Source organism: Ptychodera flava, chromosome 1, assembly GCF_041260155.1.
Source record: "Ptychodera flava strain L36383 chromosome 1, AS_Pfla_20210202, whole genome shotgun sequence".
Taxonomy (NCBI): Eukaryota; Metazoa; Hemichordata; class Enteropneusta; family Ptychoderidae; genus Ptychodera; species Ptychodera flava.
Window position 1 is genome coordinate 8918917 of NC_091928.1, and position 14130 is coordinate 8933046.

The 14130-nt window shown below is 36.6% G+C and overlaps 1 protein-coding gene across 1 annotated transcript; it reads left to right on the forward strand.

Annotated features, from left to right (window-relative positions):
* Positions 1–605: 605 nt before the first annotated feature.
* On the forward strand, positions 606–6227 carry LOC139129491 (histamine N-methyltransferase-like). Its single transcript, XM_070695128.1, has 4 exons — positions 606–724; positions 2954–3155; positions 4767–5108; positions 5761–6227. The coding sequence occupies exons 2-4, from the start codon at positions 2957–2959 to the stop codon at positions 6060–6062; spliced, it is 843 nt and encodes a 280-aa protein (XP_070551229.1). The 5' UTR covers positions 606–724; positions 2954–2956; the 3' UTR covers positions 6063–6227.
* The last annotated feature ends 7903 nt before the right edge of the window (positions 6228–14130 follow it).

Below are 14130 nucleotides of genomic sequence, written 5' to 3' on the forward strand. Positions count from 1 at the left end.
CAGTTCAGCCGCTAGTATTCAACCTTTGGCCCGCCTGTTTTTTTTTATGAAAAGCGTCCAGGCGTACACGACTACAGGTCAATTCAACACAAGTACCAGACTAAAATAGGTATGTTGAACAAGTGGTAACGCATGCAGAACAGTGTAATTTTTGTAATGCCATTTAAGGCAGTATTTGCCGACGAACGCGACGACGCGGTAGTTAGAGGTCTGCTCAACCACAGTCCTGGCACAACGTAGTGTATGACATTGACATGATATGCCTATACCTTCCCATTGATACCTCCTGTAGCCACTACCTGTAGCTTTTGACTATATGGTTAACATATCACAGGATAAAGTTTCACATTTCACTGAAATTATATGTTAACCACTGTAGAGACGCATTGCTTTGCACTGTTTTTAAAAGTTAGATTTTTGAGTGCAGTTCTATTTTAAGCACAAAGGTGGTATGTTACGCATAGCGCAGTGAAGGTCAAAAGCCGGCAGTCGGATTTGGGTATGCAAACACGCTTTAGACACGGCACTATCGCGCCACAGTCGTCCTTGGCCATTCAGTGTACATGTTCTCTGGGGATCTTTGGGGATCGGAACAGAACTGTCATATATATGCCAGCGAATGGAGGTAGCTACCCACTCCATCCAGGACGTTTCGCACCACCCGGAGGTCATGAACTGGGTGCCCTTGAATGGAATAGTATGCAGCTGAGGATGTGCCATCAACGTGAGGCATTTTGTGTTTTAATAGGCCGTGATTCAACACAAATGTTCATTTTTTGCTCACGTGTTGACACACGTGAGCATATGTCGCAGCGATGTCTGTCTGTCTGTCTGTCTGTCTGTCTGTCTGTCTGTCTGTCTGTCTGTCTGTCTGTCTGTCTGTCTGTCTGTCTGTCTGTCTGTCTGTCTGTGTGCTCAATATCTCAAAAACGGCTCATCAGATCAGAATCAAATCTGGTACATAGATTCAGTTTGCAAATGGCAAGAACTGATTAGTTTTTGGTGGGTGTGGCTTGCTTACTTTTTGCTCATTTGCATAATTAATGATTTTAGAAAAAACGGCTATACATTGAGAACGACTGCACACAATTTGATGAGATTTGCTACAAATGTTGATCACATCAAGATATATCAGCTGTGCAAATTATTAAGGGGTGACCTGAAAGATAATTACTAATTTGCATATTTAATGAAATCTACTAATTAGGCATATTATCTGAATTTACTCGATCAAAATTGACGAAGCTTGGTATGCATATTGAGGATACTATGATTTAAGATTACTGAAAGTCAATAAGCATTTTTACTTCATCCAAATCCTAATTTGCATATTTAATGACCTTTTGAAATTAAGGATATATATTTGAATTTACATGACCAAAATTGATGAAACTTGCTATGTACATTAAAGATACTATGATAGAACATTATTAAATGTCATTAAGCATTTTTACTTCAGCCAATTCCTAATTTGCATATTTTATGAACTTTCCTAATTAGGGGTATTTATCTGAATTGACGAGACCACAGTTGACGAAACTGGCTATGTACATTAAAGATACTATGATAGAACATTATTGAAAGTCATTAAGCATTTGAACATTAGCCAATTCCTTATTTGCATATTTAATGAACTTTCATAATCAGGGATATTTATCTGTATTGACGAAACTTGCTATGTACCTAAAGATACTATGATACGACGTTACTAAAAGTCATTAAGCATTTTTACTTCATCCAGCTCCTAATTTGCACATTTAATGAATTTTTGAAATTAGGATATATATTTGAATTTACATGACCAAAATTGATGAAACTTGCTATGTACATTGAAGATACTATTATGTAGGCTAACTTTATTGAAAGGCATTAAGCATTTTTGCTTCAGCCAATTCCTAATTTGTGTATTTAATGAACTTTCCTAATTAGGGATATATACTTGGATTTATTTGATCAAAGTTGGCATAACATGCTATGTACATTGATGATTATACCAGGTTATACCAATATTGATAGTCATTTCGCACTTAAGTTTTCGTGTCAGCTAATTTATAGTTTGCATATCTAATGAGCTTTCAAAGTTTGGAATATATAGTTTGAAGGACTTGACCAAAGGCATGCAATTACACTTGCTATATAAAGTGGTGATACAATGACAGCAGTCAAAGAAATTAACTATTTCTATTTCAGCTAATTGCGTATTTGAATACTTAATGACCTATAAAGTTAATCTGTGGTGAATATTGTTCATTATGTTGATCATAATACTTTCAATGAAGTTGCAAACATGTGGCAAAGGTTCAAATTTACACATAACTTCAATATATAATGAAACACGTGAGCATTTACAGTTCATATCTGGTCTACCCATGACACGTAGACACACATTTGCAACAATAGCCACAGAAGCTGCGCTGGTATCAATCAAAGTAGATGTTGAAAGCGTAGGGGTTTCGTACTTTGAACCGGGAGGGAAGATTCAAGTAGCAATGTCCCCTATGAATAAATCATTGTAGTGGAAGCATCCAGCAGATGTTTCGTTTGCATAATTAAACCAGAAGCGTGTCCTATACTTGTGGGACCGCTGAGGAAGGGGGATACGAAGACCTGCGTTTATTTTGAAAATTGTCCAGGCTCCAAAGTATACGTATTTAATTTGTATGTGTTGGTGGGAGATTACCACGGTTTGCTCTAAGCCGACTTTCTCAAAATTCAGAGTGGCGGAATAAAGTATTCATGACGTCATGTCGAGTGTGACTGACATGAATGAAATCAGGAATTGCAGAGAGAGAGAGAAAAGAATATATAATATGAAATCAGGAATGGCAGAGAGAGAGAGAAAGAGAATATATATATATATATATATATATATATATATATATATATATATATATATATATATATATATATATATATATATATATATATATGATTTTTGAATTTGTTTAAATAGAGAATGGCGTCTTCCCTGGAAAGCATATACAGCGACATCGAATACTATTTCGATACTTACGAGCTGTACGGACAGAGAATGACCACTGCGTCTGACGAACAATGGAAGGCAGAATGGGAGAGCATCATAAAGGGTTTGTCTGAGAGGGCAGTTGTTCAACCTAAGGATGACGTTAAGATGCTGACAGTAGCTACAGGACAAGGTACATCAGTATCATCAATATTTTCGTAAACAGCTCAGATCTTAATTTAAGAACTACTTGATAATCATTATATGCCTGTACGTGGTGTGTCCTTAGGTGGTGGGCCCTATCATGTGCGTCGAATTCGAAAGACTTGAAATTTTGCTGATCTTTCCTTAACGACACTTTAAATTCTCTTCTCTTTTACAATCAAGAGTAGAAACCTGGGGTCACGTGCACCTTGCAAATGTAGGTACAGTGAATGCAAGTTACATTTTAGTTTTTTTAAAGTCAAAACGGCAACATCCTTTCGATAACTGTACACAGAAATTTTCGACTTTCACAAAAATAATGCGACGAAAACTTAACTAACTCGGTAGTCCATGATCTTCAAAATAAACTCCACAAGTTGTAGACCAAATGAGCGATAATCGAGTTTTAGACTCCGAATATCTGTCTCCAGGGTGCATGATTGTATCTTATACTAGAAATCGTTTACTTCATTTCAATAACAGTTTCACAGCCTTTAAAAGTTTTCGAAGTGCATCATCCTTTCATCCATTTCGACTTTGCCGATAGAAATTTAGCTGATCCGTCATAAAATTAATGCGGAAAGAATATACTGCTCTACGGTTATGTAAGCCTCCGACTAAAGTAAATTTACCGTTGAAACATTCACATTAGTTTCCCCCTTTTTAAGATAAATGAGATGTCAAAGGTTAAATGACCAAAGCCCCAAAATAGATGAGCGGGAGTTAATTCTTTCTTGCTGATGTGACAAGTGTAAATCGCCATTTTGTCTCATTATTCATATACGCATCCGAGCACTTCGATCGGTCGCCTCAACTTATACGCTAAATGGACAAAATTCTTCAATCTTCTGCAAACTTTAAAATGAGTCAATAGGGTGCATGGTGTATGACATTAACTATTTTAATGTGATTATTCAATCTCACTTTAGACTTGGATTTTGGAACTCAACATTCGAAACGTTGTACTTCGTATATTTGCACTTTGCTTCCAGGGCATGCAGATGTTAATGCAGGAAATAGACTGTGCCCCTTCTGTGACAAACAAAATCTAGTACGCCAAGAAGATGAAATTCATCTTCTCAGTGTATTTTCCAAATTACATAAAACTACACAGGACTTATTGCCTAGCCTTATAAAAATAATAACCCTGCACGAGAGAGAGAGTGGCATCATTACTTGCAACACAGAATACTGACATTTTATTACAGCTGCCCATCCTTTAATTATAAAACCATTGATAAAGGAAGAAAATGGAAAATCACTTTAATTTATGTTTTCTCCTTTTCGGAAATAATAAGTTTTGTGTATACTTGGTTCACGTGTCCCCTTCTGTATATTTGCTGTATCGTTATAGTTTCATGGGCGATGGTCCTTTACTTGATTAACGATTATCGTTGTGATATGTTTCAAAATTAGAGAGACACGGACTTCTGGCTCACCTGGTCTCGTAACCATATTCATATTCGTCAAACCATATTTTTGTGCCTAAAAGTTGATTCTTTGATGGCATGATACCGTCTAGAAAAGATTAAGTGATGCATCTATACGTCCAACGATTAAGATCAACCTCCATTACGTCTCAACTTCCGTCTCTTTACAGGTGACTTAGAGAAAAAGGTCATCGAAATACTGATAAAATTGTTCCCTAATTCAAAGCTGAATGTCGAGATTGTTGAGCCCGCCAAAGAACAGCTTGACAAGTTCAAGGCAAGTGCCAAGGGCATGACCACGGAACACCCGAATCTAACTTTCACGTGGTTTGAGGACACATTCGAGGGATACATGGCTAAAAGACAAGATAATGGCGACGATCACAAATTCCATCTCCTGGTGTGCGTAAATGGTCTCTACTACTTCGATGACTGGGCATGCGCAGTCGACCAATTTTATGATCTTGTGTTGCCAGGAGGAGTTATGACAAACACGATCGACAGTGGAGACAGTAAGTTACACATTCCAAGTAGTAGTGGCGCTCCAAAAATACTTCACCACAGGTTGCCAGAATGAAATTAATTAACTCATATGGCCGCTCAAAATTGTACCAAAAATTCAAGATACATCGTTTAGCTTGATGGCCTTTATTATGGGCAGGGATTTAGATCTAACCTTGTCCAAACCGAAAGCCGGTCAAAGTGATTACACGAAATGTGCACACTCTTATGTTACCATTTATTTCCAAATCACTGTGGCAGTGCTACATCACTTGCTAGAGCGCCGCTACTCAGTTGTTTACGTTTTTTCTCTCTTGTTTTGTTTTGTTTGTTTTTTTTCCGAGCAGGTGCAGTGTGTACGTACACTGTATCCCTTTCTGTTGCTCATGTATGTAATGGATGACATAGTTAAACGATGCCGTGGTAGAGCCGACCGACAGAGTAAGGGCTCGGAATATCGAGTTTGATACATTGAGCGAAGCAACAATATTAATATGAGAAAATAATTGTATTTTTTCCCCATATTCGTTATTTTAAGGTGTGGAAAACCTAACTCATTTATTCTTCTCTAATACAGATAACTTCAATAACCTCTATGTGATTAATGGGGTAATTTTTCCTTAAAGTTTCCTTTCGTTATTTTTATGTCACTTTTTCCAACAGGTGCTTGCGGTATGCTGTTTACTAAATACAGGGAATGGGAAGGAAATCCCATGAACCTCCTAACAGCGAACGACATCACTTCCTACATGAAAACAAAAGGACTGGATTATCAAATCCATTTGCGTGAGGGCGCCGTTGATGTGGCTGAGGTATTTGACGAGAAGTCAGTGGAGGGCAACATGATTCTTGATTCTCTTGTGCAAAGGAAATACTTCAGGAAACACGCTCCTAAAGAACTGTTGAAAACAGTCTTAGATTTTGTAACGGAACATTCTCACGAGAGAAAGGACATCGTTTTATGAGTGACGATGAGATTGAAATAGTTGTCATAAAATCTGTTCAGTGTCACAATTGACAATCAGCAAGCAGACTAGTAAAGCAAGACTCAATTTAAAGTGCGTTATTTCACTCCTATCAATATTGAGAATAACACTGCGAGATTAAATCAAATTTACTCCAGCACTGCACATACTTCATGTTGAACACATGTTTAATGGTAACAGGGGGCTTTCAAATGCATCCATATTGTATAACAAATCAGTGTAAAATTACTAAAATACAACGTATACATGCCACAAGAATATTAAATTAATCACAGTCATTGACTCTGTGACCACAAATGCATTTGGCAGCCCTGTGTTATTACATACACTAACACCTACATGTGTACTCGTTTCATCAAATACAAAGAGACCTATATCATAGTGCGAAAGTGTATCGGACAGGTCAGCAAAACGGAAATGTATGTCGTGGGTTTCGAATAAAATAATTAACTAGATCTCTAAATACCGGTTAGGCCAAAGTAATTAAATTCTTTGTTTTGCGTCCACTCAAAATGGGAAAAGGTACGCGTCTAAGCGGCTGAAAAACACACACAAGAAAATTACACAATGTAATTTGATTGCAGCAAATAAAAAATTGTAACAAAATTTTTAGTTCAGAAAAGCTAAGCGGGTATGTCCTAAAATTTCCTATTCAAATACACTGTGTGTTTTTTTCATGAAAACCTTAAAAACCTATGCAACAGATGGAAAAGTGTATATCAATTATCAAATGTACATAAATGCAAAGATATTGTCAATTTTATATTGAAAAAATTGTGCATAGTTCTCTCATAGATTACCATGTACAGTAAATCAACTTTTCAGTGAAATTCCAAAATCAAATTTCTTGCACAACCATGGACTTGTAACCACTCTAGTCTAATCAAGAACAATAATGTAGATAATCCAGCATACATAAATGCACAGATTTATCTAATTTTGTATTGAAAAAAATTATTCATAGTTTCATCATAGACCCCCATGCATAGTGAATCGACATTTCGGTGAAATTCCAAAATCAAATTTCTTGCACAACCATGGACTTGTAACCACTCTAGTCTAATCAAGAACAATAATGTAAATAATCAAGCATACATAAATGCACAGATTTATCTAATTTTGTACTGAAAAAAAGTATTCATAGTTTCATCATAGACCCCATGCATAGTGAATTGACATTTCGGTGAAATTCCAAAATCAAATTTCTTGCACAACCATGGACTTGTAACCACTCTAGTCTAATCAAGAACAATAATGTTAATAATCCAGCATACATAAATGCACAGATTTATCTAATTCCCCCCCCCCCCCCAAAAAAATATATATATATTCATAGTTTCATCACAGACCCCATGCATAGTGAATCAACATTTCGGTGAAATTCCAAAATCAAATTTCTTGCACAACCATGGACTTGTAACCACTCCAGTCTAATCAAGAACATTGCCGTACTCGTCCGAGTATAAGCCCCTGCTCGTGTATAAGCCCCCCTACTGATTTCAGAGGGTTTTTGAAAATGCATTACTTCGGTGTATAAGCCCTACCCTAGTTTAACTCAAATACAGAAAGGTTAGGAGAGTATATTTGGTCATTAAACTTGGTAAATTACTTTTTGATAATAAATAAACTGTTAAAAGATGTAAAACAATGGGAACTGGAGTTCCCTTGACAGTATCATAAGGAAAATGACACGTTTTTCCAGTACTTTCTTGATTCTTTGACCCTGCTCACCCCCGTCCCCTAAATAGAATAGTCTCACTCACGTCCGCCATTGTTTATTTTCATTTACGACCACGATGTTTTCATGGCCGTTTTCATCCTCTAAACATGCAGTTTCTTTTGTTTGAAGCAATTATCCTTTCATTTGTAAAGACTTTCCTGGTGACTATACAATTTTCACTGCTATGTTGTTGTTTTCACAAGATGTAGACAGTTTAATCCTCGGGTGTTGAATTGCCTTTCCGTGTAGGCAGTGCATGCCAGTTCACATTACTGTTGATCAGCAGCATGCATGACGTCTTTGTTTCAAGTTTGGGGTTTTTTTTACGCTGAATTTTCATCAAAATGTCTGTTCTTTATTCATAGCTTGTACTATCAATTTCTATGGATGTGTAAGTCGATTTTGAAAGCGATAGAAGGTCAAGTGGTGTTGAAAAAAATCGTGCATAAAATTAGCATAAATTAAGCGTCCATGGCAGATAACATGGGGTTGCTCGAGTATAAGCCCCTCCCTAGTTTTACCGCCGTTTTGTGTTGCCGAACCGGGGGCTTATACTCGGACGAGTACGGTAATATCAATAATCAAGAGTACACAAATGCAAAGATTTACCTGTTTTTGTGTTGGAAAAAACTATTCATAGTTTCATCATAGTCACCATGGATAGTGAACCAACTTTTTAGATGAATTCAGAAATCAATTTCTTCTACATGAATGCACATTTTACTTCCCAATTCAAGCAAAGTACATTTAAATACATTATCAAACATATATAATATACAGATATAGCATGTTTTGTGGGGGTAAATTGTCAATAATTTGCCTGATAGACTCCATGTATTATGATTTGATATTTTTGGATGAAGCACTAAATCAGCCACATCTTGCCTTCTTATAGTTGCACAAAATATGGTGACCCTCCCTCAAATGTATGAAATACAATATCTCTTCAAAAATTCTTGCGTGATAAATTGCGACTGTCCCTCAAAAAACACCAGCCCTCCCCTCTGTAATTTGTCCCTGACATAACAATTGAACCAATTGTTATGTAAATTAGCTGATACTGTTTCAGATATTCCCGAGGAGAGTACCGCAGTGGTTGGGGGGAGGGTCAAGTTTTAGAATGTCGGACAAGGGGGAGGGTCACATAGACAGGAGGATAGGGGAGGGTCACATTTTACGGTACAGGTGTGCGCGAAATTCACCCGGCCCACCCCCTCTGTAATTACTGAAAGCTCCCTTAGCATTACTGGCCATTCAACGATATAAAATCACATAATGATTTTCGAGCTACCACAATTGCTATATACACAGATGACAATTTCAAATTCTTTTGAGAACGGGCATTGCCGTCTCTGCTTGTAAGCGATTTCTTGCAGTGCGTCATCGACCACAAACACTAGGTACCATGCAGATTGCGTACGAGCGATTGCGTACAGCGTACCTGTTGGACTAAATTGCCGGGTCAAATTGTAAGAGAACAGTTCGAAGGTCACCGCTTGAGAAGCCTGAGTGATAAACTATGTGACCTTAAAAACATTACCATACAGTGACTTGACACAATGTCAAGCCTCCTCCACGATACTGTATTCGCACACATTTTATACGACTGCACCAAAAGCAACGTTTCATAACTGTCAAATATTGAAATTATGACGAAAACAACCAGTGGAATTCAGCGGTATAATGTAGATCGATGGGACAAGCAGTTGTGGATCAATAGTTAGCATCGACCAACCTATTTACTTGACGATTAGCAACCGATACACATAAATTACACAGACCCAATTGCTATTAACCTTTCGATTTCCGCATGACGCGCTGTCAGGGTGTTTATGGGTAGCCAAGTACAGAGGGCTATGTAAGTCTGATGGTCATGAAATATATGTGACGACATGGCTACGTAAGGGAGCGTTCAGTTATTATGGCCGGGGTGGCCAGCAATTCTTCCAGTGCATCATTCAAAATATGTAAACCACCCCTGCCCATTGCACCAAAAATGGATGACACCCTCTTTAAGATGACAAAAATTTCATGACCCCCAGCTTGAGTAAAGCTGCACATACAAACACGACTGGAGGAGGGGCGCAATAGAATCCATAAAAAAGATTCTGAGATTTTTAAATGACCTCCAAACAAACACACAATGTGTCAACGTACAAATCTCCCCTTATGACTTGCTATAATTCCCCTCTCTCAAAGGGACAGAAATAATAGGTTGGTCGTAATTTTTCTGCGCAAGCATTTTTGATGGGTCATGACTCATGAATTTTCATGCATGCTTTTTGGGGAGAGTCACCAGTTTTTGCATCTATTAGAAAGCAAAATGAGGCTGATATAGTGCGTCCTAAACTATAAAATCATAATACATGGGAGTCTATGTGGCAAACTATTAACATTTGCCCATATATAACAAGCATATCTTTACATTTAACAAGTTTGATTATTCATGTAAATGTACTTTGCTTGCAGTGGCAGGTAAAAAGTGTGTGTGTGTACACAAATTTGATATTTAGATTTGATGATAATGTTGATTCACTATACATGGTAGACAATGAGAAAACTACGTATAATTTTTCAATATGTACTTGATTGGAATAGGATGATTAAAAATCGTATGTGTACAAAAATTTATTTTGGAATTTCACCGAAAATGTTCATCCGCACACGGTTACTCTACCCCACAATACATGGGAATCTATGATGAAACTGTGAATAATTTTTTTCCATCACAAAACTTGCTACTCTTGGGCATATATAGACGCTGGATAATGGACATCATTATACTTTATTAGACTGAGGTGGTTAAAAGTGGATGTAAGTGCAAGAAATTCGATTTGAAATTTCACCGAAATGTTGATTCACTATACATATTAGTCTGTGAGAAATCTATGAATAATTGTTTCAAAATACTAAAGTAACTACATCTGTGCTTTTATAGGTGTTTGACAATTGATATGAATGTACTCAATCAAATAGGTGTTTGAAAGTTCAGATGCAGACAACAATTATGATAGTGGAATTTCATGTAAAAATATTATTTCACTTTTCATGACAGTCTATAGGTAACTGAAATATTTTCCCTTACAAAACTTGCTACATCTCTAATATATAATTGATATGAATTGTTCATTGCCCTCAGTGAGCTCGATTTACAAGAAAGATGTTCATGTGACACATAATTATACTTCAATTCAGATTTACAGTGAAATGACTTCAGAGAATGAATTCATGCAGCTAATCATTTTATTTTCCCTGATTATTTTTGAACACTGAAACTGCTTTTTGACGGGGCGGATACTCTTGAAATAAAGTGACCCCCCTCTGTGCTGTTTGAAAAATACATGACCCCCCTTTACAGTTTCAATTTAAGGTGACCCCCTGGATTTTGCCGGCACAACCCCGGCCGTATTAACTGAGCGCTCCCTTACTAGAAGCGGGACTTTATACAGTTAAAAAGGGACTGCAGGCTGTAGTAGACCGACTATAAAGGTTAACGTTAATCGGACCTATAAAATCTAACGAATACGCAATTGTAGAGGTATACGGTCGTTGTCTTATTTAATACAAATAATATAATACTCATAAATACACCACTTTTAAATTTATTATGCAATTCATCATGTCTTTAATCTGAATCTTATGTTCACTCTTGCAAATAGCAGTGCGTAGAAACTGCCATATGTTGCTGCACAATTCCGTGACTCCGATATTACGATGGCAAAGTTAAATTTAGGTCAAAATGGTGGGACGACGTCTGACCGTCTTGTTGTCGCGTAAGTTGCTTTAGTTTGACCACTGACTAGGATTTTTTCAGCTTGAAATTCTTGTTTTGGCCAAGTGGTCGCCTCGACACCACGCTCTTGTTGGTTAATGATTGATCGGTTCTGAGAATTGCATTGTTATTCAAATATGTAGGGTGATCAAGAGCTGCCATTTTGTCTCACAAACCTTGGAAATCCGTTCGCTCATTCTTGATCATCGCAAAACGGGCCAGTCACATCTGCCAACCAGTCGGAGTACAGTTCGAATATTATGCAGGTTTTCTTCTACAGGTAGGTTTATTCTCTCATGTGAATCCTACGAAGAGCCAAATGTAAAAAAATAATTTACACAATCAAGCTTATTGCAGAGATAGTACAGATGGATAATGTATATAGAGATGAATTGTCATATATATATATATATATATATATATATATATATATATATATATATATATATATATATATATATATATATATATATTCAAATATACAGATGTCCACGTGGGAAATTACAGTGCTCGATGCAAAGCAGAGCGTTATAAATAACAACACAAATTACTTCAAGTACAAAGTAATGAAATATTTTACTTTAGTTTAATGCATCCTGCAATCTTCAGACAGAAGTGAAAGGATTCCTTGCTCGACACTCTTATATGTGATTTGGACGTACCATTCCAATTGTAGGTGGTGTTAAATTCGTAATAATATTTTGTTCTGGTTGGCGACATTTTGAAACCAACAAAGAGCTTTGTTTAACAGTGTAGATTTTGTCAGCATTGATAATGTGCAGCTTTTCTATAATAAAAAGATTACATCGGTTGCTTATGTTAGAGAAGATCGACGTTTCGTCAATAACTGACAACGATATATAAAAGACTTAGTCCTTACTTTATAAGTTCCATACAAACTTTGAATAATCTGTATTATTCTTATATTTCTTGTAATGGAGCGATGCATCTGGTTAGTGTAGCGCGTCTTGAAGGTGTTATCAGTGAGGCCAATGTAAAACTTCACTGCGTTGCCCTCCCTTGATAACTTGGCCTTATAAACCACGCCTTTGACTTGCTAGGAATCCTTTTACTTCTGTCTAAAGATTACAGGATGCATGAAACTTAAGTAAAGACTCCATTACTTTGTACTTACAGTAATTTGTGTTATTACTAAATAAATATTATATATGTATTATATATATACAATTATATATATACATGCATATGTATAATATATGTATATATATATATATATATATATATAATATATATATATATATATATATTATATATTATTATTATTATTATAATTATTATTATTATTATTATTATTATTATTATTATTATTATTATTATTATTATTATTATTATTATATTATTGTACTTGGGCCTCAGCCCAAGTACATTTGTTTTCATTCCGTGGGAAAAAACTCTGTAAGGTATAACCATTTCTGGCTGAGACCAGGGAGGGCAAAATGTCTTGGGCTTCATCTTTCTTGGCATAATAAATGGCGTAATGATGCTAACTTAATGGAAGTGCTGCTCTCAGCCAGTCATGAATAAGTGAGATGTGAATATAAATGCTTCTCTATCTGAGTTTTTGCCACAAAATCTTCTGAATATAATCAAAATGTGCATCGAAATGCAACAATTAATGCACCCTCCGTTTCCTAAGCGATGGCACGACCCTTGCTACACCCACTGGACGAGCCAAAGTGGGAGGGGTAATTTCAGTTTGGTCGAACAGGAGGGCTCGAGACCAGAATTTAACATTTAAACTTAAACATGTGTAATCACTGACAAGATGTGGACGAGTGTTAATCAAACTGAAAGTTTGAAAAGGAAAGGTTTTATATCCCGGACGCAATGAAAAACATTACGACTGGAAACTGTACCCCCAGTTGAGAATAGTAATGCCCACAGCGATGGAGAACACTTATCCTTGAGCTGAGAAAACCAGACCATCATTTCGAAATAGAGCTGCAGATTTGAGAAGCTCGTTCAAAATAGCTAGGTACACCCCATAAAGGGGTGGTTTCGAGTTTTGAGGGCAAATTTCGCCTCCTTCATATAGAAATCGTACGTTTGTTTTTCCAGGAGAACACACCATTTGACACAAAATTGCATGTAAAGGGGTCGCCAGTAAGTACGTGGTCAAATCTGGCATAAGAAACAATATGAAATGTTGGGTAAAGCCAGTCCAAATAAACTGATTTGAACTTTTGTGTTTTGTAATTTATACCACCGCAGTAACATTACCTTTTTTTGACAACATCACATAATGTAATACGTTTTGAAACTGAATACTCCGACGTATTCTGTGTCTCCTTTGCTAAAAAATACGGTATGCCGATTACCATGTAAGGAGATGATGACGTCAAGACAGATTTGTAGTGCGTTTGGTCCTGGATGGTGCACGAAGTTTTGTCGAGGTAGCTTGTGTATTTGTTTCCTAAATGGGAGAGATTAGGGTCGATCTAAACGAAGGCCGAAGAATGTTATGATACTCTAAGCGAGCTGAACTCTAACGTGAATGGTTGGATAATTTGGAGGATGTCTAGAACCGGGGTCTA

Excerpts from the sequence above, each read along its gene's own strand:
- LOC139129491 (XM_070695128.1), top strand. The coding sequence starts at position 2,957 with ATGGCGTCTTCCCTGGAAAGCATATACAGCGACATCGAATACTATTTC. Across the intron at positions 3,156-4,766 it reads GACAGTAGCTACAGGACAAG|GTGACTTAGAGAAAAAGGTC; the intron begins GTACATCAGTAT and ends GTCTCTTTACAG. Across the intron at positions 5,109-5,760 it reads CACGATCGACAGTGGAGACA|GTGCTTGCGGTATGCTGTTT; the intron begins GTAAGTTACACA and ends TTTTTCCAACAG.